At 63.7% G+C, this 27,110-nt stretch overlaps 1 protein-coding gene across 2 annotated transcripts; it reads left to right on the top strand.

The window, feature by feature from the left end:
* LDB1 (LIM domain binding 1) lies at positions 1 to 26,409 on the top strand. 2 transcript variants are annotated; one of them, XM_037400583.1, is made up of 11 exons: positions 1 to 130; positions 19,993 to 20,095; positions 20,711 to 20,755; positions 20,961 to 21,036; positions 21,386 to 21,488; positions 21,652 to 21,824; positions 22,059 to 22,181; positions 22,354 to 22,437; positions 22,745 to 22,868; positions 23,309 to 23,457; positions 23,815 to 26,409. In XM_037400583.1, the coding sequence occupies exons 1-11, from the start codon at positions 106 to 108 to the stop codon at positions 24,043 to 24,045; spliced, it is 1,236 nt and encodes a 411-aa protein (XP_037256480.1). In that variant the 5' UTR covers positions 1 to 105; the 3' UTR covers positions 24,046 to 26,409. The 2 variants fall into 2 exon arrangements, with proteins under 2 accessions (XP_037256480.1, XP_037256481.1); XM_037400584.1 differs by having other exon boundaries at positions 23,309 to 23,451.
* The last annotated feature ends 701 nt before the right edge of the window (positions 26,410 to 27,110 follow it).

Consider the following 27,110-nt stretch of genomic DNA (forward strand, 5'->3'; position numbering starts at 1 on the left):
GCTGCCCGCTGCCCGCCGCGCCGGACCCCGCGGCGCGCCGCCCATGCGAGACCCCCGCGGCCCGGGCAGCGCGCAGCGACCCCCGGCCGGGCCAGGCATGTGAAGATGTCAGTGGGCTGTGCATGCCCTGGTGAGTGCGGCGGCGGCGGGGGGCCGGGTGCGGGGCTGGGGGCGGCGGTGGGGCTGGGGACCCTGTGGCGCTGGGGCTGGCTGTGGGGCTGTGGGCCCGCTATGGGGCGGGGGCTCCAGCGGCATAGGTGTTGTGGTCTGGCTGTGGGGCTGGGGGCCCGTCATGGGGCTGGGTCCCCAGTAGCGTTGGTGTTGTGGTCTGGCTGTGGGGCTGGGGGTCCCACGGCGTCGACGTTGGGGACCCGATATGGGACTGGGTCCCCAAAGCATGGGGAGTGAGGTCTGGCTGCAGGGCTGGGGCCCCCACTGCATTGATGCTGGTGGCAGGCTGTGGTGGGGCTGGGGGCTGGCGGTGGAGCTGTGTCCCCGGGGCACGGCTGCTGGGAGCTGCTCTGGGGTGGGGAACTCCTCAACGTGGGTGCTGCGGCTTGGCCACGGGGCTGCGGTCCCCATGGCCCTGGTGATGGGGCAGGGGTCAGCAAGGTGCGGGGACTGGGGTCCCAGCACTATGGCGTGGCCGTTGGGTCCAGCCATGGGGACGGGGTCCCCGTGGTATGGCTACTCTGGTCCAGCTGTAGGGCTGGAGTCCCCAGGGCATGGGTGCTGGGGTCTGGCTGTGGGGCTGGGACCCCGCAGCAGGGGTGCTGGGGTCCCCATGGCACAGGCGCCAGTGCCAGCCCTGAGGCTGTGACCCCACGGGCAGGGTGCCGCAGGGGCATTGGGCAGGTGTGCAGGTGGCGCTGCCAGGGTGACCCCGAAGCAAGCCCCGTGGCAAATAGCTCTGTGGGGTGCCCCTGCGTAACACGTGGGTGTGGGGCACGGGGTCTGCGGAGGGGCTTGGCCATGCTGCCGGTGGGTGCAGGGTGCCCCTCACCGTGGCCATTATGCGCTGCCTGCTGAGGGGGTCCCCTTCCCCATCCTGGCCCCGGTGGGTGGTCGGGGCTGCTGGGGTACCCCAGGGGGTGTGACAAGTTGCTGAGGTCTCAGTAGCTGGCGGGCTGCTCCTGCAGGGATGCTCTCCCGGGTGCCTGGGCTCTGGGTCAGGCTTGGGGCAGCCGGCCTGGCCACATTGCCTGCACCGGTGCGTGGGATGGCCCTGTGCTGGGAAGGTGGGGGTCCCAGGGGGCGGCTGGAGCCTTCTCCGTGTCCCAGTGGCAATGGGTTGCAAAAGAGGGGGGGGGAACCCGGCCTGGGGGCCCTGGGGAAGGGGTTCTGCCATTGCCCTGGGCGGCCAGCACTTGGGGTCCCTGTGGGGGACAGCAGGGCTGCTCCTCAGCCCACCTCCTGTGACAGCTTTCCGGTGTCCTGGTTGTCCTGCGGGAGCCTCCTGCCAGGCCAGGACCCCCGTGCTGGGGGGCTGCGAGGGGGGGCAGCGGGACACTGTGACAGCACCCGGTCCCCGTGCATCCCTCGGGGCTGCCTCCGCCGAGGGCTTCGCAGCTGGATCCGCGGGGCGGGCGGGTGGGTGGGGGGGTGCCCCTGCGCGGCGGCCCCCCGCCCCTGCGCTGCCTGTGCCTCTCCGCCGTGTTTCCATGAAGGCAGGCGGCCCCTTCCCCCATCCTCCTCCTCCATCTCCCACTGGAAGCTGCCAGAGCGCTGCTTCCTCAAGCAGAAAGTCACGTGAACCTCCCTGCGAGCCAGGCCGAGCAGCCACAGCACCCGCCCCGGCAGGCACCCCGCACCCGGGGGGCTCCCCCACCCCCCGCCCAGCAGCCCCCCAGCCTTGGCAGGGGTCCTGCCTCGGGGGGGGAGGGGTTGGGGCGAAGGCAGGGTGGCGACTAACGGGGGGGCCGTGTCTCGTCCCCCGGGAGCTGGCCCCGTGCCACCGGGAGTGTCATCGCCATGTTGGTGGGCGCAAAGAGGGGGGTCCTCCTTCGGTGCGGTGATGGGGGGCCGTGGGGTCACCCTGCAGCTGGGAGCATCCCTGCGGATGGCGGCGTGTGGCGTGCCGTGTGTGTGTGTCGTCCACCCCCTGGCTGCCTGCTCCCCTGTGGCGGGGAGGACATGCGGGTGCGTGCAACGTGCGTGCACACGCGCGTGTGCCCCCTGCCTCTCCCCCACCCCCCCCCGGCTCCCCCGCCGGGGCTGGGTGGCACATCCAGAGCCTGCACCCCCTCCCCCTTCCCCTCCTCGCACTGTTTATCGGAATATAGAAAAAACAAGCTCTGCCGCTGGCCTCCCGCCAGCCAGAAACATTTAATGAGCTGCTCTGCCCAGGCTGCTCTTCGGGGCTGCATTAACTTGGAGGAGTTTCCTGCCTGGGAGCTGCTGCTTGGGGGGGTGGGGGTGGGGGGTGTCTTGGCTGTTCCCCTTCGAAATTGTGCCCTCCCAGGGGGGCGACACGCTCCCCGCCTTCCCAGGGGGCACATCCTGCCCTGCTGCAGCTCCTCTTGCACACACGCCACCGCCCCCCGGCGTGTTTCCCTGCTGCGTGCCCGCCTCTGCAAGAGCTTTGGGGCTGGGGCGGCGCTGCTCAGCCTGAAACCTGCCCAGGTCCTTGTGCCCGAGGGCGGTGGGGAGCTGCTGGGGTCAGTGGAGGACCGGGGGGGGAGGGGGGGGGGGGTTCAGCCCCTACCTCAGAAATGGAGATGTGAGCAGGGAGAGCACGCCAGGCTCGGGGTGGAGGCAGTAGAGGCCGGGGCGGCAGCCACCCGGTGCTGGTGCCGGGGCTGCCCGGAGCGGGGCTGGCAGCCGGCCGCTCGGCTCAGCACTTCACACCGGGCAGGTCTTGGCATCCTGACCTCAGCGGGGTCCTGACCCCTGGGGGCACTGGCCTCCCAGCATGCTCTGTGCTTTCCTTTTTAGTTATTTTTATTATTATCATTATTTTTTCCCCTGTAGTGATGGTGTCGGTGCAGAGAGGGGGAGGAGGGGAGCAGAGCTGTGCTGCCTCCCCACAGGGCTGGCTCTGGGAAACGATGTTCCTGAGGTCATCACCTTCCCTAGGACACCTCGCAGGGAGCCTGCCTGTGCGCCCCTTTGGCAGGAGGGAAGACTTCCCAACCCACATGTTTTGGGTCCCGGGACGGACCTGCCAGCCGTGGGACAGCCGTTGCCATTTCCCTCCCTTCTGCCGAGCTGGCGCTGTGCGTCCCCCGCTGTCACGAGGCCGAGCTGTGCCACATGCCTCCTGCGACAGATGCGCTGGGAGAGGGACAGCGGGGAGCGGGCTGACTGCTGCGGCGGGGGGGTCAGGCAGCCCTGACACGTATGGGCTCTTGGGTCTAAAACGCCCCCCAGGGCTGCCTGGCATCTTGGGGTGCACCTGGGTGTGCTGGGGGGAAGCAGTAGTGGGGGTCCCGAGGCCTCATCCTGCACGTCCATATGCTCTTGCCTAGGCTCTCTTCATGTTGGCGGCGATGCTTGGATGGAGCACACAGTTTGCTTTGTCCCCCTCTGTGCAGCAGCGCGCCCGCCTGATACATGCCATGTGTGTTGCGTTGCCCTCCCGCACCTGGTGTGCTCTGGCAAAGGCAGGATGGGGTTGTGGCTACCCGGGGCTTGGCGAGGCAGTTCCTCAGGGCTTTGGGCACCGGCATGAGGCTGGACACACCACAGCACTCCTTGGGGCCGGTGCGAGCTCACCCTGCTGCGGGCTCGGCTTTGCCTGGGGAGACATGGATGGGTGAGTGCTGTACCAGCGGGCTCAGCACTGTGTGTGTGTGCCAGGCTCCGAGTTTACTCCAGGAATGGTGTTAGCTGCTCAACACAAAGCTGCTGTGAAAGCTGCTCCCTTGAGGAGTGGGTGGGTGCCGGCCAGCTAGATGGGAACCCCCGGGGCAGGGAGGTGTCCCTGCAACCCTGGAGTGCTTGTGGCCAGCAATGCGCTAGCTGGGTGGCTACATGCCCCCAGGCAGGGCAGAGGCCGTAGTGGCACAGGCGTCCCCTGCCCAACCTCTGCTCGTTCAGCTTGCTCACCTTCTCCTCCCCCCTCTGCTGTGGGATTCCCCAGCCACATCCGTGTTGCTTGCACACACGAGGTGTGGGGCTGCGTGGTGTGCCGGGAGCATGCCAGGAGCCCCTGTGCCCATGCGTGACAGCTGCCAGCGCGTCCTGGGGCACGCTGCACTGCGTGCATGGTGACACGCATGGTCACATGCAGGGTGACACGGGTCCCACGGTGTGGGTGTACCCCTTCTTTACATTGAGCAGTGGGTGTCGGGGCAGCTGGGCTGGGTGCCCTCTCCCCGGGGTGGCGGTGGGTGCCGGCAGGATGGGGCTGGGTGACCGTTATCGGCCTGCCTGCAGGCTGGGGCTGTGGTTTCCTGCCGGTGCGGGGGGGGGGGGGGGGGGGGGGTGGGGGGGCGCAGGCAGGGCTGCCAGGGGGCTGCTGGGCCCCACCTGAGGCGGGAATGATGGCAGCCATCCCCCTGGGACCCCCAGCCCCTGTCCTGGGGCTCTGCTGGGCAGAGATGGGGTGGCTGCAGCAGGGATGATGCTGGCGTGTTTTTGGGAGGTTTGCTGCAGCGTGCTCGTGGAGGTGCGGGAGCACGGGCTGTGTGCCAGCCTGGGATGTCCCCCATGGGAAGGGGTGCTGGTGGGCGCTGGGAGGGACAGGACCTGCCCAGAGCTGTCAGACTGCCCCCCCCATCACCCCTCTCCCTCCCAGGCAGGGCACTGATCAGGGTGAACGTTAGACCAGGGGCATAATCTCCTCTGCTGCAGGCACCAGCCCCTGCCTGGCCCCAACCCCACCCTGCCCGTGGGGCAGTTGATAACTCCCTGCCTGCACCCCTCTGCAGCTGCTTTCTCGGGGGTGGGGGTGGGGTGTGTGTTGGGGGGTGTGTGTGGTGCCCTGTGGGGTGTAGCTCCTGCCCCTCCTTTACAAGTCTTGCTGTGCCCCCGGCTTTGCAGGAGCCACAGGCGGGTCCCGGAGGTGCCCCTGCACCAGGGTGAGGGTGCTTGCACCCCAGGACGGCCTCACAGCGTGGGGGTAGCAGGCAGGGGGCGGGGGGCCCTCCTGCTTTCTGCAGGAGCAGCAGCCCTGGCCCCCCTCCTACACGCCGAGGGGCTGGTGCTGGGAGCGCAGCCAGGTTTCTGCAGCGCAGCCCAGGTGGAGCTGCTGCCTGAGCAAGGCTGGGCTGCCACGGATGGTGCTGGGCGATGGCTGGCAGGGTGTCAGCCCCCCACGGTGGGGGCAGCTCCTGTGCCCCCCCCCCCGCTCTGCAGCAGCCAGCTGCGCCAACCTCTGCTCTGCCACATGTGTCCTCCTCCAGCCAGGGTCATTCACAGCCCTGGGGGTTCCTCCCGAGGGCAGGGGTTGCCCCTGCCTGTTGTGGGCAGCTGCCCACCCTCCCTCTCCTCCAGGGCAGCGGGTGCAAGCTTTTGCCACCCTGGCTCCTGCCTCGCTGCCGGTGGGAGCTGATGGCAGCACACCGTGTCACTGGCACGCAGCTCTGCCAGGCACGGGGCAGGCCCGGGCGCCGCGACCTGCCTGCACCGACTGGCCCAGGGTGAGCCCGGGGCAGCTGCGGGCAGGGGCAGGCAGCAGCAAGGCAGCGAGAGTCTCTCCCTGCCGGGGATGGTAGCTCTGGTGCAGCGGTGCAGAGCTGCCGGAGGAGCCTGGCATGGGGGAGCAGTGCCTGGAGTCAGGAGTGGGGGTGCCACCTGGGCATGGAGGGTACGAGGCTGCCAGAAATCCTCGCAGAGGGGCATTTCCCCACCAAGGCCAGGGAGATGCCGTCACGCTCTTCCCAGCTCAGCGGCCTCTGCCAAATCCTCTGGGCAGCCCCAGCGTGCCAAGGCACCCTGCCTGCCGCCAGTGTGTGCGCAGCAGGAGGCTCAGACTGGTGGCGACGTCTCCCCCGAACTGCAGGCTGCCCCTGAGCAGGGTGGATGGGGCTGGATGTCTGCTCCTGGTGGGAGTTGGGCCTGGAGACATGGGAGCTGCTGTCCCATCCCATGGTGGCCGTGTCCCTGCTTGGCCTAGCTGGTAGGGAAGAAGCCGCTGCTAACAGGAAGGACGCGCACGTTAGCAACGAAAACACGGCAGCGAGAGGAAGCAGAAGCAATGCATTATTGATGGAGCTATTTGATGCTGCTATATTCGGAGAGCCGCTCCGGAGCGCTTGGCACACGGGGGGTGGGGGGGTGGGCATTGCCGTCGGAGACTTACCTGCTTCGAGTCAACCACGTGCAGCTGTGGCCCCAGGAGATGTCCCCTGCCTTCTCCTGGAGGGCTTCCAGCACAGGGTGCGGGGCACAGTGACACGTGGGTACCAGGAGGGATGCTAGCCCTGTCCTGACCCCTGGGGGGTTGGGGTTTGGTGGGTGGTAGCTCCCAGCCGTGCATTTCTCTGTGGGGATGCTGGGGGTCCTGCTGTGGCTCGGGAGGCAGAGGGGAGGGTATGGAGTGGGAGCTGCAAGCCGGGGACCGGGGTGTGCTCCCAGCTGGGGTGAGAGTCCCTGGAACTGTGGCGCTGGGTGTTGAGGGCTGTGCTTTGGTTTCCCTTTTAAGCAGCAGCGTGAGCCCCTTGGGGCGGCGTGAAGGTCTTCTCGGGGGACAGTGGGCAGACATGGGGTGCTGGGGCTGCGCAACCATGCCGCATGTCACCCCCTCCCCGCCATGGGATCCCAGGCCAGGAAAGGGGCTGTAAAACGAACCATTCTTGTAACATGAGAGAATCCACCTGGAGCCTCCTGAGGAGCCTTAAAACCCTGCTGCTCTGGCAGGCTGGCCCGGGGCTGCTGCCAGAGGGGCTGGGGCTTACTGCTGCGGGTGGCCACGCTGGGACTGAGCTATTGCAGGACGCATGTTGAGGTGTCTCAAGGACAGCATGAGAACAGTGCAGGGCATTTTCTGGTGCTGGTCCCCAGGGAAGCCCCTTGCCGGCAGGACCTCCCAAAGCCTGCCTGCAGACTGCGCCTTGGAGCCTGTGGCCGGCCAGGCAGCGCTGCAGCTGACCCGCCACGCTGGAGCAAGGTGTGATGTGAGGGCAGGTACCCCATATGGACCCCATGTACTTTGAGGTCCTGCACCCCCCTGTAATCTTTCTCCATCTTCTCTTGTTTTGGAGGGGTGGGCACATGTGCGCGCTCTTGGTTGCTCCTTGTCCAGTGCTGATATACTCGAGTTGTCTCTGCTGTTCCCTGCTCAGAGATGTGACCCATGTAATGTCCCACACTGCCCCAGCAGCCAGCTCTTCCCCCAGCCCCTGGGCTTTCCTCCTGCTGCTGGGTGTCTGGAAGCAGTTCTGGTTTTGAAGGGTTAATTCCAGGAGCCCCCAGGATTTGCCGCCTGCCCTGCATGACTCACCGTTGAGTTTCCAGCCTCCCCCAAGCCTCTCTCCCCGGGTGGGGGAGACGGAGCTGTGCCTTCTCCAGCCAGAAAAGGGGGCCCCTCCTGCTCCAGACCCCCCATCTTCCTTTGGTCCAGGTGTGCATGGTTTTACGGGAGAGAGAAGCCCCTCCCTGAGACACAGGGAAGCAACCTGTTTGAAAGGCGGTGGCATTTGTTGGGGATGGCTGTTGTGTTGCTGAAAGGGGGGCTCTGGGGTGCCACTTCAGGCTGTGACTGTGTGCGTGCGACAGTGCCCCGGTCTCGCTGCTATTTGGACAAGTCCAGGAGGTTTGGCAGTGCCAGGTCAGTCCGTTCCCCTGTGCAGGCTGTGCCATTTGCAGAGCTAGCAGATTTTTATTATTCTTATTTTTTACGTAAGCATGCGTCCACATCCCTGCTCTGCGCCTGTGCCTGCCGGGGCCCCGGCTGGGTGTCGGTGCAAGCATGCTCTGCCTCTGCTGCCCTGCTTGCCTGGGATCCCTCCCGCGCGCTCTGTGGGCACACCGAGCCCCAGCCACAGGGATCAGAGAGGCCCGGGCATCCCCCGGCTGCCGTGGTCCCCACTGGGCCCTTCCCATCTGCCTGGCCGGGATGCATCCCTGGGTTCACTCCTGCTCCTGAGCTGCTGCTGGTTCCCTGGCCGAGACCTGCACCGGGTGTCGGAGCCCAGGCAGGCGTGGGGCCCTTGCTAGGGGGAGAGCGGAGGCTGGGATCCAGGGGATGCGGTGCCCCATCACAAAAACCTGGGGAGGTGGAATCACCCTCTGCTCCCCCCCCCCGCACTGCAGGCACGAGCACATCGCGAGGAAGGGGCTCCCCCCACCACCGTCGCTGCCACACACGCTTCCCAGCTGCATCCCAGCCCTTCTGCTCTCCATCCAGCATCTATTTAATTATTAACTCGGCTATAACCATAAACAGCTGGGGCTGCTGCAGCCACGTGGACCAGTCCAGCGCTGTCGTCAGAGCCGAGCAGGGACACGTGAGCGGTCCCGGAGGGCTGCTGAGCCCCGGGATAAATTGCTTGGGGCATGTTTGCTGTAGATGCATCGGGCCATGGAGCCTGGGGACCAGTGGGGGCTCCTCTTTGATCCCCCGGTAATGGCACCAGCACCAGGAGTTGCTGGTACAGGGGCAAAACATCCCTTTTTGCAGTGTTTTGCAGTATTTTGCAGTAATGGCGCAGTGTTGAGTGCTGGTGGCTGGCTGTGCCTTGTGCATCCTTGAGCCCTGGAGAGGGAACGGGGCGCGGGTGGGCTGTATTTAGTGCCTGTCTTGACCAGGAGGGCTGTGCCATCCTGTAGCTGTCACTGGTGTTACGGCCAGTGTGGTTTCTTGGCCTGACGATGGGTGGGTGGCAGCCTGCCGCAGCCCCATCTCACCTGGTGCCACGCAGATGTGGGCTGGCAGGGGGACAGACTTTGATGTGGCAGCGTGTCACGGCACTCGCAGCGTCCCTTGTGCCTGGTTCCCGTGCTGCTGACAGCATGGGTACCTCCCGCTGCGCATGCCTTTTGCAGAGCAGGGTTGCACCACGGTTTTGGGGTTTACAATTAGTTTTTCTCTCTGTTTATCTGTGTTTTACAGAGTTTCACTCTGTTTACCCACGTGTCCCTGGAAAGTGGTGCCCACTGCAGGTTAACCTGCAAGGAGAAGGGGAGGCATGGTGGCGTGACAGGGAGCAGCGTGGGGATGGAGCCTTGCTAGGCTGAGGGGCAGGGGACAGGAGTGGGGGGATGCTGCCGCAGAGCCACTCCTGCCTGTTCCTCTTCAGCAGTGGTCCCAGACAGCAGAACACCGGGTTGGGGAGTGGTCCAATCCTCAGGTGCAGGGCTTTGGGGGTGTGTGGACACAGAGAGGACACCCCCAGAACCTCATGGCTGAGGTTTTTACACCCGCCGTGTGTGCAGTGTGGGGGGGACAAGCGTTCTTGGCAGGACTCGTGGCTGCCTCACCCCATGGCTGCTGTCGTGGGGAGGGGAAGAGGCGCGGGCCCGGCTGTGTGAGCGAGGAGGTGTGGGAAGGTGTGCATGCCCCAGGCGTGGGCGCACACCCGGCCGGGGGTGTGCCGGGAGGTCTTTGGGGGGACGTGCAAGCGCATGCTGGCCCGACAGCGTGCACGGGGCAAGATGCACCAACGCGTGCGTGTGCGTGCCTGTGACAGCCCTGCATGCCCAGCATGGCTCTGCACCCAGGGACGGGGGTGCTGGGGTTCGGGGAGGGGGGACCAGTCTGGGCTCTGGGGTCCTGGCTCATGTCCCTGCTGCCCCAGGGCTCTCCAGCTGGGTTGGGACCGTAGGTCTGCGCCAGTCTGGTTTGGAAGGGCAGGGAGCAGGAGCTTGCAAGGGGCAGGTCTGGGGCAAGGGGGGCACCGGAAAAAAATAGGATTTTTTGTTTGTTTGTTTTAATGGAAATTTCATAATGGAAATTTCGGTTTTTTAAAAAAAAATTGTAAACGCTTTAATGGAAGAGCTTCAGTTTTTTCAAGGAGAGGAGAGACCCTTTGGGTCTGCTGGCAGTTGCGAGGCAGCACGTTTGAATACCCCTCCCGAATGAAACGGTTGCTTTTTTTTTTTTTTTTTTTTCATCGCCAGAAACCGGGGGAAAGGGAAACAAGTTTCAGGCAGAAAAATCCTGAAAAACTTCAAAGAAACCCCCAAACCAAACTAGGCAAAAGGTGTATTTTTATTGAAACTTTCGCAGGGGGAGCAAAGCCTTCCCCGGCCGGTGCCGAGTTCCTCGGCGGGACGCGGCTCCTGCATCGCCCATCCCGGTGAGCGCCGGTACGGGTGGGGGGGAGGGCAGTTCTCTGGGGACCCCCTTTTGGCCGTCACCCCCGGTCCGCGGGCACCCACCTTACCCCCCCGGCGGCCAGGGGCCGGGGCGGTGCTGGGTGAGGGCCTCGGTGCGGGGGGAGCGGTCTCCGCCGCCGCCGCAGCCATTGTGGTCCCGGCCGCGGCGCAGACAAAGGAAGCGCCCCCGCCCCGCCCCGCGCCCCGCCCGCCCCGCCCCCGCGGCGGCCCAGCGCCCGCCCGCCGCCCGCCCGCCGCCCGCGCCGCCGCCGGACCCCCGCCCGCCGCCCGCGCCGTGAGTCACCCCGCCTCCCCCACCCCCCCGCGGAAGTTTCCCGGTCCCGGCCTGCCGCCGCGCACGCCGCCGCCTGCCCCCCCTACCCCCCCGCCCCGGTGGCGGCCCCGCTCGGGCGGCGGAGAGGAGGGCCGGGGTCCCGCCCGCGCCGCCCCCGCGCCTGCGAAGTTGTGCGCGGCCGCGCCGCCGCTCCCCGCCCGGCCCCCCGTGTAGCCCGGGGGGCTCCGCTGCAGCCCCCCGCCCGCCTGCGCCCGCTGCTTCTCCTGCCCGCCCGCCCCTTCTGCCCCCGCGCCGGCCCCGTCCCTGTCCCCGGCTCCCCGCTCCCTCCCCGGCTCCTCTCCATCCCTCCCCAGCTGCCCCGTCCCCCTCGGCTCCCCCGTGCACCCCCGGCCCCCCAGCTCGTGCCCTGCCCGCCGGCCGCCCTGCCCGCGCCTCCGCCTCCCAGCCTGTCGCCCGGGCTCCCCGCTCCACCCGCGGGTCCTGGCTCTCGGAGAGGCACCCCCAGCCCCGCGGGGTGCTGCCGGCAGCCCCCGTGCCCCGCCGTGCCCTGCTCCATCCCAGCTCGCAGCTCCCTTTGTTCTTCCCCCGGCTCCTTCCTCTGCCCGAGCCCCCTGACAGCTGCCCCGCGCCCTCCCGGTCCCCCCGAGCGCGCTGTCACCGGGGCTGCGGGGCCGGTGCCCGGCTCCCCTCGCTGCCGGCTGCAACTTCGCCCTTGCCCGCAGCTCGGAGGGTCGCGCCAGCCTCCCACGGGTGCCTCGAAGGGAAGAAAAGACCCGAGGGGCGCAAACGCAGGGGGGGTCACACACCTTCTTGTGGGAGCTGCCCCGCCGGGGGGTCGGGGCTCGGGGGGCGACTGGCGGGGAGGGCGCATCTTCTCCGCCAGACAAAGCCCCGGCTGGGCCCGGGGCAGCAGGAGCCGGGGCTGGGCTGGGCACAGCATCCTCGGGGCTGGGGGAAACTCAGCGCTGTAGCTCCAGTTCAGGGATCGGCGGGCATGCCCGTGCCGGGGCTGCAGAGGGGTGTCTTATCTGGGGGGGTGTTCCCCTGAAGCCCCCCTGGGAGAGCAGGCTGCCCTCATCTCAGGTGGCCAACCGAGCCCTGCCCTGACCTCCATCGGTCCCCGCCAGCCCGATAAGATAAGCACCCCGGGCCAGCGCTTCCTCGGCTGGAGCAGCTCCCAATCCCCCCGCTGCAGCCCTGGCTGGCAGGGGCCAGGTGCCGCGGCGGGAGCCTGTGGAGCAGCCGCCGGCTTCTGCCAAGGCTGGTGCTGCAGCAGGAGCCCGAAGGAGAGGTGGCGGCTGGTCCTTGGGTGAGGTGTGAGCGAAGGGTGCAGGGGCTGTGGCGCCCTGTGGGGAGTCACCTTTTGGGGCACAGAGCGGTGCACCCCCCACGCATCGCAAACCCCTGGCTGCTTCCTTCTGCCAGGAGGGTCTGAGCAGGCTCCTGGGTGTCTGGTGGGCCAGGCAGGTGTGGGAGCAAACACCCTTTCCTGGGATCTTCCCTGTTTGTTCTCCCTGTGCTTTCGATAATACCGTGTCGTAGCAGTTTTGCAGCAATTTCTCCAGCGCCGGCCAGTATCAGCTCTTACTGCTTTTGTTGTAAGTACGGGTAAATTTCAGCGTCCTTACTCTTTCTTTAAAACCTCAGGTTTTGGAGTGTTCTCATGGGAGAACTGTGATTTTCAGTGAAGGGGAACTGAATGTGGTCTTTGCTGTCCAGATTTTGTAGAAATCCCAGGTCTGTGATGCGAGCACACCTTAAAGACTGGGGAGAGAAGCACTGAGCAGACCAACATGCAAGTTGTGTTCCTTCAAAAAGAAAAAGTTGTGATCTAAGGGAGGACAGGCTGGTGCTGGAGGATTTGGTGATACAGGGGTTTTGCCATCGTCCGGTGGGGACTTTTCACATCACCCACAGCAGGTCGTAGTCCATCTAAAATAGGAAGAGTCCAGTGAAAAGCCACAGAAGTTTGCTTGGAGCAAAGGTGCCATGGGCTGGGGACTTGGAGCCTCTTTCAGCTTCCTTTTCGAGAGTGGCAGCCCTGAGCTCCCCAGCCCCTTGTGATGTGGGAGTGAAGGGCGAGGTGGGCCAGCCCAGCCCCAGGGCTCCTTTCCTGTCCCATGGCTGGTAGGATGGCGTCGGTGCTTGTCCCCACGTGGTCTCTCAGTGTGACAGCCTTCTGCATGCTTGCAGCTCTGCACTGGTGTGAGCTTGAGATCCAGGTGAAAAATATGAACACCAGATCCTGCATGGTGGCAGAGCAGCTGCAGGACTTCTCCTGACCTTCTCCCTTGGAAACCTCCCGTCTTCAAAGCAACCCGGGGACAGGGTGCTCTCGCTGTTGTTTGCACCACGCGCGTGCATGTGTGTGTGTGTGTGTGTGCGCGCGTGGGTTGCAATGCTTGCCGTGATGAGGTTTGCTGCCCCACCAGTTGCTGATGTTTTGGGCGAGTGGACGGTGCTACCAGGGATGCCTAACCAAGAGGGTTTCCCTGGGGCTGCGCTGCAATGGTGGAGATGGTTTCCACAGTGCTGTGCTGCTGGAACTGGGGCTGAGTTGCTTGTGCCTTGGGAGCACCGGGGAGGTGTGCTCGGCCATACCCTGTCCCTTTGCTCCCTGGGGTTTTGGCCTCATCCTGCGCTGGTCATCCAAAGCCCTGGCACCAGGCACAGCACGTGCTGCCAGCACAGCGGCGCAGTGCAAGTCCGGCAACCACAAGTGTTTGCTGTGTCCCCAGAGCTGCTAGTGGCCCGCCCCATCCTTCGCTTAGCTGTTCCCACATTGCCTCTTAAACTGAGTGCTAAAGAGAGAGAAGTTCAGCCTGAGCAGGGGAGGCAGAGGCTTGCCCTGACAGCTCGAAGAAGCGATGGAGGTACTTTGCAAGCTGCAGCGAGCACGTTCCCACCATGCTTAAGCTGTCCCTCCCCTGCATGGGCATCTGTGAGTGGTCCAGACCTTGGGGCGAGTGCTGCACCCCAGCGTTGAGGTTTGCCCCCAGGCACGCACCGCCCCAGCGCGGCCAGCTGGGAGGTGCCAGCTCCCATCGCATCCATGCAGTGGGAGTTATCCAGCTTTTTTCCCCCCTGGAGCGGGCAGCTGGCTGGCTGCCAGGGCTGCGGGGCTCCACCTAGGATGCAACATTGGAGCGAGGAGGATGTTGGCGGCAGGGCCGCTGTCTCTGGACACTACACGTCCCAGCGTGCAGCACTCGGTGCCGTTGGCAGTGGTGGGGGAGAGAGGCGGAGTGTTGCATCCCGGGATCATGAATCTCCATGTGCCACGTGGGGCTGACAGCCTCCTGTGCTCCGAGGTGGTGGCACCTGGGGGTCCTGTGGGTGTGGGGGATCAGCCTGGGCGTTTGCCTTTTGCGGCCAGAGAAATGGACCTCAGCCTCTCTCTGCTGCTTCCACGCTCAGTGGCTCTCGGCTCCAGCCCTCTTGGGCAGATCCTGCCCCTGTGGAGGGCTGCCCTGAGCGGCAGCCCTACAACACCGTGCAGAGCTGTGTAGTTTTGCTCACCACATGCGTGGAGGGCAAGGAGCCGGGAGCACAAGCAGAGATGCTGGCTGCAGACTCTGCAGGACCATCACTGCGGTTGGCTATGGCTGTGAATTTTTTCTTGCTGCTGCAGAGCCTAAAAAACCTTTGAAGATGAAAATCCTAGTTTGGTAGGAGGGTTTTTTTCATGGGATGCTGACAAGGGTGGTTTTTTTTCCAGCCCTGTGGCTCCCACACCACATCGTTTGTCTGCCGATGCTGACCCCGGTGCATGCTGCGGGAGGGATGGGAGCCTGGTTGCGGCAGGAGCCCTGCAGGGTGGCAGGGTGCAGGGGTCTGGATGAGAGAAAAAGTGGCTGAAAATGTGAAAGGTGTGTTCCTGAGGCTGAAACCGGCAGTGCTTGATTATGGATCGCCTTTGAGATGGCGAGCCGAAAGGAGTAATTAGGGACAGTGGGATATTTCCCTGAGAGTCGCAGGAAATGACTGCCTCGTGGTAAGTTGATAGTAGTGGAGCTGAAACTGGGTTATCTGTGGGATTGCATCTGGGGCTTGCAGCCTTGGACGTGATTCAATTTTCAGGCTGTTTTGCAATTGGCAGGGCTTGCTCTTCTCCCGTTTTCCCTCCCAGAGAAATCCCCGTCCACGTGTCTGAATCTGAGGGCTGAAACGGGAAAGGGGAGACGCCTGCTGCCCCTGGGGTTACTGCAGGGCGGTGATGTCCTCCAGGGTCCCCACTGAGGACCCAGCTCCACAGGGTGCCTTCCCAAGGGACCCTGGTCTCCGACAGAGCTGAGGCTACAGGACCACTCTGAGTCGTGACCCACAAATCCATATCCCAGCCCAGGCTCTCCTCACCCAGTGCACTTCAGATAGTGCCGCCTCGTACCCTGCATCAAACTTGTCACTGTGTAGTAATTAGCTGCAGCTAATTATTACTTCTCTGGCTGTCCCCCTGCACTTGCAAGTCAGTGGGTAGAGAGGAACATCCTCTGGTCCAGGGTGGTTTCTGTGCTGCAGTGGGGGGGTTTGCACTAATGTTGCAGGATGCGACCTGGAGCTGGGGCACAAGTCCCTCCCTGCCGCCTTGTGTGCAGGGGACACTGCACGGCTACATGGTGTGGGCAGGGAGGCAGCTTGCGGTCAAGATAAGCTCTGTGGCCAACTCAGATGTGTGGCTTGAGAAGAGTGAGAGGTTAATCCCTGCATGCAGCAGGGTCAGCAGTGTTGCAGGTTGTGCCTCCATGTGGGTCAGGGCTGGGTGGCTTGCTGGCTGAGATCAGTCTCTGGATGCTGCTGAGTCCGTGGCATCATCACATAGTCTCCTCCAGGAGCGGCATCTCCTCTTCCCTTGGCAGCCCAGCCTCCTGGGAGCTTCAGCTGGGCCAGTTCTGCATTTTCAAAACAAATGGGACTGCTGCAAGTTGAGACTGTAGCTGATTACACCTCAGGCCATGCCTCGGTGTGTGCTGCCTGGGTTGCCATCAGTTCAGTAACAACATCGGGGTTTGCAACTGGCCTCCTTCCATCCGCTCTGAAGAGCAGGAGAAAGAAGAGGTGAAGTCAGGTTGGTGGGGGCACACCACGAACTGCTCCGCGTGCTTCCGCCTGTCGCAGTCACTCTGGATACCCCTCTGTGTTTGCTCCCCAGCCCTGCCAGCTTCCCCGACACCAGGCAAAGCCACGTGAATGATGTGAGACGCCGCCGTGCACCCGCTCTCCCTAGCACCCTCCTGCATAGCGCCCGCCTGGCAGCCCTGCCAGCGAGGCTGGGCTGGGAAGATGGATTTCCAGCCGCTATCAGGCCTTCCACACCCCGGCGAGGCAGCCCTGCGAAACAATGCCGCTATTTACACTTTAAAGCCTCGTTAGGCAGCCAGGAAGCAGGCAGGGTGCATGCCGGGAAGCATCGGCAGCCTTTGGCGAAGGCTAGCCTTGCTCTTCAGCCTCGCTCTTCGCCCGCCGGGCTGCTGGGAGGAGCAGGATGCTCCCTGGCTGAGCTGTAACCCTGCAGCCCCTTTCAAGCCTCGTTTCTTCATTTATTTTAATCTCTTTTTTTTTTTTTTTTTTTTTTTTAGCTTCTGGAGCCCCTGCCTCATTGCTGAGCTTTGCTGCTTGCACAGAAAGTGCGCTGTCTGCCTGGCCGGGAATAGCTGTTCTCTGGGATGGGGAGCACTGATTCCTGCTGGTGACCACAGGTGTAGGAGCCTGTGCTGCTTTGCTTTTGTCTTCAACAGCTCTTTGCTTTTTGCGGGATGGAGCGAGGGGAATGCAGGCAGGCGCTTTTCTCCCTGCCAGACACCAGGGAAGGCTCTGCGTGTCCCCTGCCTGTGCAGGCAGCTCCCCGGCTGGTGCTGGTCTCTGTGCCCTGCTATCTCCTGGCTGTGGTGGCTCTGTGAGGTGCCCGCTGTGCTCTTGGCTTCTTGGGAAACCTGATGTTCCTCAGCTTTGGGAGCTTGGTTAGGGTCTTGACTGTTCCTGCTCCAGTGAACCAGGCAGCCAGCGCACCTGAAGAGCTTTCCCCGCAGGGCTGGCAGCTTGCAGGCAGGGAGAGTGGAGGAGAAGGCAGGTGAAGGATTGGGCAGTACGTGAGTCACAGGCAAAGCACCCACCTTCCCTTCCCCAGGAGCCCGGCTTCCTGGACCTGCTTCCTTGCCCAATCTCTTGTGGCAGCTCCATGTGGCGCCAGCCAGCTCCGTCCTGCCCCCGGCCGGGGACCTGGCCTTGGCAGAGGAAGCTGAGCTAGGGCATCCCTCTGCGGGGTTCCCTTCTCCCATGCCTCCCTGCCAAGGAGGAGCTGTGGGGCCGCCCACCTGGCCGTGGGCGCCATGCCGTTTGCCTGGACCTGCCTAGGCCAGTAGCTCGCCAACTGCAGCGTCAGCCTAATTTTTTTTTCCCTTGCCGACCATGCACGTGGTTTTTTAGTGCTGGGCAAGCACCTGGGGATGGCTACAAGAAACGTCTCCCATCAGCTTGGGGTCTGCAGGGGCATCTCATGCCCAGCCGCCAGGCATCATCCCTGCTTGCACCGAGCTTGCCTGGATCCTCCATGCTCAAAGCAGGAGGCAGAGCAGGGGCACGGGGAGGCGTCAGCTGGGGCTAGGCACTGGGCTTGGCTTGGGAAGGGATGCATCCTGCGGGCCTGGGTCACTGTGCCTGGCGGGACAAGGCTTGCAGGCAGCTGGGGCAGCGTGAAGGGGAGCGGCGGTGATGGAGGGATCTCCCAGACCAGGCACTGTGACCCTCATGTAGGTCAAAGTTGGTGTTGATGCTGCTGCTGCGAAGTAATTGCATTGTTTTGTGTAACGCATGTAGTGTGAGTGTCTACAGTGACTGTAGAATTCGGACAGCCTGTATCAAATCCTGAGGCTATTGTTATTTAGAACCGCTGAATCCAGTAATGTATTTTATGCTGTGTTGAAAATAATACTTGGTCAGGATGATGGTGTTGCTGAGGTCATGTAACAGGCTCCTTTCCACTTCTTTAGATCCTGAGATAGGTCACTCAGTGAAGCCCCAAAAGCAGGTTGTGTCCGTGTTAACCTGCTTGAGAAGGCCCAGGATGGAAATGGATGCTTGGGTTGGAACGGCGGGCTGGCTTGTCTGCTGTCCCAACTCCAAGAGCTGGGCACTAGGGAAGAGCATGAGAAGCAGAATGGGTGGAGAGTGATGTGTCCCCCTGGTCTCACCACTCCAGGAGACCTTCCTGCAGCTGGAGAAGCAAGACTGGGACTGAGGACAGCAAGAAACCTTGGGGGCTCTTTCTTCCCATCTCTTGTCAGCGAATAAAAACAAAGCGTCCTGCTGGGTCTGATTTTTTTCTCCCCACCAAGGACATGTTGACCAGAAACAAGCAGTTCAGTTCCCTGTCTCCAGCCGCTGCTGTCTTTGCCTAATGGATCAGTTTGTTTTCAACAGAAGACACGTGCTTTTGGGAAGTTTCCTATGCATCGAGCACAGTTTTGACGCTGTGTCGTTTAATAGCGGAGAGGAAATGGAAATGCTGAGTTTCTAGTGCAATTCCGGTTGAATTATAATTTCCATTAGGCGCAAGTTGACAGGGATTAAAGCAGAAAGCAAAAATTCCCTTGCAGCAGCACTGACCTCCCTGTTAAAAAAAATTTTGTCTATGAAAACGTTAGGTAAGAGCAAGGGGCCGACGCTGTTAGCAGCTGTATGAGAAATTGTGCCGAGCCCCACTTATCCTCGCTGCAGGCGGGCAGGAGCAAGGAGCAGGAGCAGCGAGCTGCCGGTGGAGTGGCCGGGCTGGCTCCCACCCCACGGGACCAGTGCGTCCTGGTGGGTGCTGGGAGAGGCTGGGTTTGGCTGCCGCAGGGAAACATAGTGAAAAGGCACCGGGGGCCCCAAGGAGACAAGAATCAAGGAGTGAAATGCAGATTTCCCCTGTTGCAAGTTGGATTTAGCACTGGGGAGGTGACTCCCTCTATTTTTGACTAGCCCTCGCTTGCTCAGCTGCGTGGGCGATCCCTGCGACCACACGCTTGGGGTCCCAAGCAACTTGGCAGGGCTGGTGGTGATGCCCTGGTCATTTGGGCTCCTCTGTTGACTAAAAGGCCGCAGTGTGCCTGTGACACCGCTTTCCTTAACCCTGCTGCTTTTTGCTCCGCTCCTGCATCTGTTGCAGCCAAGCAGCTGCTCCAGTCCCGTCCCCGCAGCCTGGCCGGGTGGCAGTGCCCGGACGGGCAGCGGTGTGCCCGGCACCTCCTGGACGCTTCCCTCTGCCGCTGGGCTGGCTGCTTGCTTTCTGAGCCCCGGCTGACAACCCTGGCAGCTTGTGGGTGTTGGGAAGTGCCCGGCCCAGGGCTGCGGGGGGGCGGGCAGCCCGTGGGGATCCCGCCTTGGCCCCAGCTGGGGCCGGCAGCCCGGTGCAGCCAGCTTGGGGGGTGTGTGGCGGGGGGAGACGTGCCTGCGCGGCGGGGCCGGCCGAGCCGGTGGAGCGGGAGCTGCCTGGCAGCCCGCCTGGTGCTGCACCCCATCCAGGCCAGCCTGTCTGCCCGGCTGCCCGCCGGCGGGCCCGCGTGCCTCGGCAGCGCCCGGGCGCAGCGTGCCGGGTCCTGCTAGCCGCGGGTGTGCCGGGGCTCCCGCGGCCATCGGGGAAGGGCGCTGGCAGCCGCTGCTCTCGGGAACCTGCCCCGGTGCTGGGAGGGGGCTGGCGAGCGTGGGAGCCCCCGGCTGCCCATCGGGAGCCCAGCTGGGGCTGCCGTGCCAGTGTGGCCGGATCCGCCGGGCGTCCCTGTCTCCCGTGGCGTGCCCGGGTTGCTTTCAGGGATGGGTGCCGGCTCGTACGCGTTGCGTGCCCTATTGCGTGCCCCAGCGCACCCTGCGGCCCTCCTGGGCTCCTCGTCCTTTGTCCCAGTGCTGCGGGGGGCGGCGAGGCTTTGGGGTGGCGTGAGCAGGGCTGGTGTGTGGGAGCTCTCCATCCGTCTGGAGCCGGGTGGCCGCTGGCCTGCCCGAGCGGCAGATGGTGGCTGCCTGGGGACCCGCCATCCTCCCTCCGGGTGATTATTCACTCGTCGCCATGACAATAGAAAGGTCAGCAAAAAGATCCTGTGTGATTCCTGGGTCAGGTCGGTGGGATTAGGAGCCGCACGGGAGGGAGGGATAGGGCTCAGCCGGAACCCCGCTTCCCACCACCAGCTCGACCGTCCCCCCTGGGCACCGTCTCCAGAACCCAGCCAGCTGAGAACGGACTAACTCTGGGCACTAGTGGGAAATCCCTGTGATGCGGGCAGACCCCTCTGGCTGCTGATTCCAATAGCTCAGCCCTGACCCTGTGGGTCCCAGCCTGCAGGGGGGAGGCCTGGAGCTGTGTGTGGGGTGAGGGCGCTGGGACTGGCACCGGGAGGCAGCAGAGGAGGGATAGGGCTGTGCTGATGGGGGGTTTCGCTGGTCCTGCATCCTTCCTCCTCCTCCGTGCAGCAGGGTGTCTGTCCTTGCGGGGTGCCCCTGGCTGACCTCCATGCCCTCTCTCTCCCCAGGCTGTTCCTCTAAGTCGTTCAAGCTGTACTCGCCAAAGGAGCCCCCGAACGGCAACGCCTTCCCCCCCTTCCACCCGGGCACCATGCTGGATCGAGATGTGGGGTGAGCTGGGGCCTGGGAGAGGGTCTGCAAGGTTGGGGGTGCTCTGCAGTCTGCACCCCAGGGTCTCTTCGTCCCTCTCCCCAGCAGCGTATGGGGACTGGTGCATGGAGTTGAGTTAGTGCAAGGGGAGAGAGGGGACTGGAGCGGGCATAGGCGGGACTGAGTTGAGAAAGGGTGATAGTTGGGATGAGGGGAGCCCCTGGGTCCCTGAGCTCGGTGGGGCCAAGCCCCTTGCCAGGCTGAGCCCCTGGGATGACCCAGGACAGGAGCGCTCCCAGGTCCTGCCAAAACAGCCCCATCTCCAACCTTTGTCCTGTCTGGCGCTAGCCCCAGCTGCAGGGGAGTCGTGCATGTCCCTGGAGAGCCGCAGGCCAGCTCCCAGGGGCAGTGGAGCAGCCACCGATGCAGGGGCAGAGCCCAGTTTCAGGGGTGCAGGTTGCCCCACAGGGCTGTTGGACAGCTGCAGCCAGGGTACGGCGAGCACCATGCGTGGGGTCTCGGCTCCTGTAAGCGCGACTGCTTGCTGCTGTAGGCAGGGAAGGGGGAGCTGCAGTGGGAAGGGAGGGAGACCCTCACCAGCACTGACCTGCCTGCATCTCTTTCCCCCCCCCCCAGACCTACTCCTATGTACCCACCGACATACCTGGAGCCTGGAATCGGGTAAGCACGGGGGAGCTGGCAGGGACCCCACTGGGATGGAGCTTGTGCCTGTGGTGGGGGTGCCTCAGCGGGGCCGGTACACTGCTGGCTCGGGTTTGGGGCGGGGGTTGGACTCTGGCCAGCCCTGGATGGGCTGTGCATCCCCCCACCACAGGCTTGGGACCCCTCCCCACCCTGCTGACTGCTTGCTCTGCTCTTTGGGCAGGAGGCACACGCCGTATGGGAACCAGACCGACTACAGGATATTTGAGCTCAACAAGAGGCTGCAGAACTGGACAGAGGTGGGGAGCTGGGGGAGTGAGGTGCAGCCAGGAGTGGGAGGACGCTCCCAGGTGTGTGTTTTGGGGATGGGGTCCTCTGTGCTGCCTGCCCTTGCGAGCTGCCTTGGCTTTAGGAGGAGCCGCCTTGGCAGCAGGGTCCTGCCCTGCCGTGCAGGTCTCTGAGTGACTTGTCCCTCACTTGGCCATGGGACGGGGCTCACCATCCCCATCTCCAGGCGCTCAGCTGGGAGCGTAGCCCTCCATGGGCTGAGCACGTGGCTGCTGTGCCTGGCAGCCAGTGGTTGTCTGTCTGTCTGTCTGTCTGTCTGTCTCTCCTCCCCATAACCTAGCATCTCTCTGCCATCCCCAGGAATGTGACAATCTGTGGTGGGACGCCTTCACCACGGAGTTCTTTGAGGATGACGCCATGTTAACAATCACTTTCTGCTTGGAGGATGGACCAAAGAGATACAGTGAGTACCAGCTGAACACTCCAGTTGTGCTGCTCAGGGGATGTGGGCAGGCTGTCAGAGTTCAGCTGCCTTCAGGTGGCACGGACTGGAGGACCCTCTTCATGTACAGCCCCAAGGCTCATCTGTGTGAGCCAGGTTTACTGACTTTATTTTCCTCCTCCAGCGATCGGCCGGACTCTGATTCCCCGTTACTTCCGCAGCATCTTCGAAGGGGGGGCCACAGAGCTCTACTATGTGCTCAAGCACCCCAAGGAGTCCTTCCACAACAACTTTGTCTCGCTGGACTGTGACCAGTGCACCATGGTCACCCAGCACGGCAAGCCGATGTTCACCCAGGTACTGGCTGTGCCCACAGCTTCTCCTGCCCCTTGTGCCTTTGTCCAGCTTGCCCTCACGGTGGCTGCGGTCCTGTGGGACCACTGTGGGCTCGTGGGTTTGGGTTGTGCCGAGCCTCGTGGCAGGCAGGGGCGAGCCACTGGGAGGGTGTCCTGTTGTGCAGTACTGGGTTCCCAGGGGATCTGGGCTGAGGGAAGCTGGGGCAGCCTGTGCCTGACCCAGTGCCCTGCCCAGGTGTGTGTGGAGGGGCGGCTCTACCTGGAGTTCATGTTCGATGACATGATGAGGATAAAGACGTGGCACTTCAGCATCCGCCAGCATCGAGAGCTCATCCCCCGCAGCATCCTTGCCATGCATGTGAGTACAGCGCTGGGAGCTCCGGCTCTGGGAGCTCCCCCGGGGCATGAGTGACGCAGGGCTCCTGAGCTCCTCTCCCTGCTCTGCAGACTGGGGGGACCTCAACCCTCTCCCCCTGGAGGGCCATCCCCAGCCCGGATGCAGCTGAGCTGTCTGTCCCTCTTGCTCCTAGGCACAGGACCCCCAGATGCTGGACCAGTTATCCAAGAACATCACCCGCTGCGGGCTCTCAAACTCCACACTCAACTACCTCCGAGTAAGTGTGCAGGAAGGGGTGGGGGGTGCAGCTCTGCTCCCAGCAGGTAGGCCTAGGGTCTCCCTGTCTTGTGTTCTCTGCTGTCCGACACCTGCCTGCCCTGGGGTGTGGGGAGGCAGCAGGGCAGGCTCTGTGAGAGGGAGCTTGCAGACAGTCTGCCGAGAGCTGTGGGTCAGTGGGTCTGCTGGAGCCTGCAGGCTCCCAGCACAGCTTGGGTTGGTGCAGCAGAGACAGCTGCCCGACAGAGGGGCTTTTGCTGGGGCCTGGAGCATCATGATCTAACCTCGCGTCTGTCTGCCTCCTGCAGCTCTGTGTAATTCTAGAACCAATGCAGGAGCTCATGTCACGGCACAAGACCTACAGCCTCAGTCCCCGGGACTGCCTCAAGACTTGCCTCTTCCAGAAGTGGCAGCGGATGGTTGCTCCACCTGGTGAGTCTCGTGCTGCCTCCTGTGCTGCCTGCAGGTCTCCAGGGCTGCCTGCTCAGGCCCTGCCCTCGGCACAGGCTTCTCCCAGCCCCAGAGCCTCTCCCTGGTCTCGTCTTGTGAGGCTGGGGGTGGCGAGGCAGGCAGCCAGCTTCCTTTCCTGCTGGCCTGCCTTCCCGCTGGGGCAGAGCTGCGCTGTGGGCAGCCAGCGCTCCCTGCCTGGGGGCTGCCTGCTGCTTGTGGAAAGCAAAGCAGGGACAGAAATCTTCCCTGCTGCCTCTTCTGTTGCCTGTGCTGGGGGACAGCGAAGCTGTGGAGGGGAGGAGGATGGTGATGCTGCCCCGGGGGGAATATTGTCCTTGCTGAGAAGGGAGGTTTGCAGGGAAGGGGCTGGGGGCTACCAGCTCCTTCTCATCAGGACTGACCGTGTCTCCCTTCTTGGCCAGCGGAGCCAGCACGGCAGCAGCCCAGCAAGCGCCGGAAAAGGAAGATGTCGGGGGGCAGCACCATGAGCTCCGGTGGGGGAAACACCAACAACAGCAACAGCAAGAAGAAGAGCCCAGCCAGCACCTTTGCCCTGTCCAGTCAGGTACCTGTAAGCATCCCGTTTCCATTCTCTCTTCCTCCCCTGGGATGGTGGGAGGGGTCCATGCCCTGGTCCCAGGGAGTGGCTAGAGGGAGACCCCTAGGGACTGCCTGTCTGAGCCCCCATGGCTTTCTCCAGGTGGCGGGGAGAAGGAAGGGGTGTCCCAGCTGCCTTCCCTGAGCTGCTCTGCTCCCCTGCAAGGGGACAAGGATGTGCTGCCCCGTGCAGTGCCCAAGCCTCAGATCCTGCAGCGGAGATGAGGAGGTGGCCCCACGGTTGGGCAAAGGGCCTGCGGTGTTGGGGGGGGGTCTGGTGGCCCGGGCTCCCCCCACCTCGATTATGTTTCGGGACCGTCTCCTCTTTCAGGATGTGATGGTGGTAGGCGAGCCCACACTGATGGGGGGGGAGTTTGGGGACGAGGACGAGCGGCTCATCACCCGGCTGGAGAACACGCAGTTTGACGCCGCCAATGGCATCGACGACGAGGACAGCTTCAACAACTCGCCGGCGCTGGGGGCCAATAGCCCCTGGAACAGCAAACCGCCCTCCAGCCAGGAGAGCAAGTCAGAGAACCCCACGTCGCAGGCGTCGCAGTAACGGCCCCCCCGCCGCCCTGTGGACTCAGTCCCAACCGATCTACCTGTACATTTGCAACGGAGAGTGACTGGGAAGCGGCGAGGTACCGGGGGCGGATCGGCACTGTGCGACCGATGGGGTGCACGGCCTGGGGTGCGCGCCAGGCAGGCAGCCCCCAGCCCTCCCCCCGCCGCCTCCCCGCTCCCCCCACGCCTGCCTCCCCGTTGGACCCCAGGGGAGGAGTAGGTTTCCGGGGCCGTAGCTTCATTATTCCCCCTTTTCCCCCCTGCTTCTTCCCTGGAGACCTTCTCATCCCCGCCCCGATGTGCCCAGCCCCTGCCTGCTGAGTAGGGGGAATTAGGAGGGAGGTGCCGCAACGGGAAGCTGGTGGCTGCAGATGCCATGTGTTGTGGTCTGGCACAGCCCAGAGACCCTCCTCCACCTCCTCCCAGGTCCTACGGCTGGGGTTCGCTGGGCAGCCACCTGCAGCAGGGTTGCATATCCCCAGCCCAGCCTGGGGCTGGCGGTGGTGGGGCTGGTGACGGAAAGCCTTCCCTGTGCTGCTGGCTCTGCCGCGGAGCCTCTGGCTGGGGTCGGATCCTGCTGCGCTGGGGTGGTGTTGAGGACAGGGCCGTGTCGCGTTTCCTCGCTCTCCTGCACCTTCCCCTTCCCCTCGCTCCCCAGGGGCGAGAGCACAGCACGGCCGTGGGGGGACTCTGTATATAGGAAGGGGGGGGGGGCGGCTGGGGGGGGCGTGGAGGACCCGCGGCTCTGCCAGAGCACCCGGTGCCCTCGCTCCCTGCCCGCAGCCCCTGTGTTTCCCCCAGCCCTGCGTGAGTCTGCCTGGGGCCCCTTTGCAACCCCTGGCTCCCAGTACCTCCTACTTTTGTCTTTTTTTAAGAAAAAAAAATAATATTATTAAAATTGTAAGTTTAAAAAAAAGAAAGAAAAAAAAAATGGGAAAAGCCCCCCGCCACCCCGTCCCAGCCCCCTTGCCGGATCCCCCCTCCCTGCCCTGAGCCCTTTCACCCTGTCCTGACTTTTGTACAGGCTTCTTCTCTTGGGAGTCTCGTTTTATATCCAGTTCGGAGAGCTTCAAACCAAGGAGAGACTTTGCAGACTTCCTTTCTAATCCCTCCAGGGGCCGGGGGGGGCAGCCCTCCGCCTCCCTCCTCAATGTAAATCTTGTGTGCTGTTGTCCCTGCTCCCCCCCCCTCGGGTTCGTGTACCTCGTGCTTGTACATTTCCGCGCTGTAGACAGTGTGTACGATACTGTTCTTTCAATGTGTTATCACTAGAGCAGGTGCCTCCATTGATGTTAGGGGAAACGATGAGAAAAATAATAATTTTTGGGGGTTTTTTGGTTTAAAAAAAAAAAAAAAAGAAAAAAAAAAAATCCCTTCCAAGGCTTCTTCCAATGAGAAGATGGGAGGTGCCAGGGGAGGGTGTTTGTGCTCACCAGTTCACCCCAGCAGCCTCGGAGCGGGGTTTTGGGGGGAGCTGGGGGTCAGGGCTGCCCATGGGCACCCCCGGCACAGCCCCGAGGTGGGGTTGCAGTGAGCACTGCCACGGAGGTGGCCGGGGTGGGGGGACTGCCCTGGTGGGGAGGGGGGGGGTGTCTGCAAGAGTGCGTGTGCGAGAGGTTTGTATGTCTGTGTGTGTGTAAGGGAGCCTGGGGCAGGCAGAGCAGCCCCGCAGTTTGGGGGAGAGAGGGGGTGCACCCCACTCTCTCTGCCAGACACCCCCCAGCTCCCTGCCGGGGATCCTGCTGCACGTGTCCCACTGCCCCATGGGGCTGGAGGCTGGCAGATGTCACTGAGGGTCTGCCCCCTGCATGGGGGCTCTGCCTGCAGCAGGGGCTTTGCCTGCACCCTGTGTCTTGCCCACTCGTGGCTGAGACTGCAGAGGGTGGCCTCGCTGGGGTGGGGGACACCCTGTGTCCCCCTTCCTTCTGCTGTCCCCGGGGTCGGGCAGGGAGATGGGAGCCCCTTGGCTCAGCCCTGGCCTGGCCTCAAGCCCAGAATCCCCAGAGACGCCGGCATCAGCTCCGGGGCCCCGGCAGGGGCAGCCCACAGCCGGAGGGCGCAGGCACGGGGGTCCCCACAGCCCCTTTGCAGGTGGGGGGTGGGCTCCCAGGGTGGGAGCCCCGTGTGGCAGGGAGGGGGGCTCTGCTTTGCAATTAAGGTACGATTCTCGCTGCCACGCTGCTGGGCTCCCACGGAGGGTGCAGAGCCCCTCACTGCCCCCCCCCACCCCGGCACACTGTAATGCCTTTTTGTTTCTTCTTTTTTTTTTTTTTTTTTTTTTTTTTTTTTCCTTCCTCCCCTCCATAGTTTGTGCCATTTATGAGTCGTGTATGGTACCAATAAAACGACTTTTCGGTTTGAGGCTGTCCTGAGCACTTATTTCTGAGCCTGGGACGCAGCTGGTGTGGGCAAAGCAGAGTGGGGGTCCCCTGGTGTCCCCAGTGCCCCGGCAGGGGGTGCAGGCATGGGGCTCGCTGTGCTGGGACAATGCTGCCTTGCCTCTGGCTGCTGGGCCCCAGCCAGGCCCCCGCCGGCTCCCTGCCACGCCATGGAAAGCAGAAATCCCAGCAAGGACAGGGCGCGGGGCTGCTGGGAAACAGCCCTGTCCCAGAGCCAGAGCAAACAAGTGGCTCAGGACCTGCCCTGACACCAGGGCGATGGGCACGTCCCCTGGGGAGCAGTGGGGGTGGCGCAGTCCCACTGTGGGAACAGGACAGCAGCAGCAGAACAGCGTGGAGGTGTCTGGGGTGGGGGGGGGGCAGGCAAAGGAGGGACAGGTGACCGGGGGAGGCACAGCACCAGCCTCCATGGGGGCTACCCCAGTCTCATTCCAGAAGCTGGGAGGCTGTGTGACAGTAGTGGGGGCAAGATTCTGGTCCCCAGTTCCCCCAGACTAGGGCAGATAGCTGACCCCAGAGATGGCATTTTGCTGGCCCCACTGGGTGGGGGGTATAAGGGCAGCTGGGTCCAGCCCCCAGCCATGGGGACACGGTGGGCTTAAACTGTGGGTGCCTCATCCGATGCAACCCCCTGCAGCCAAACATGCGGTGCAAGGAGCCT

The sequence above is a fragment of the Falco rusticolus genome, chromosome 9 (assembly GCF_015220075.1).
Source record: "Falco rusticolus isolate bFalRus1 chromosome 9, bFalRus1.pri, whole genome shotgun sequence".
In the NCBI taxonomy this organism is placed as follows: Eukaryota; Metazoa; Chordata; class Aves; order Falconiformes; family Falconidae; genus Falco; species Falco rusticolus.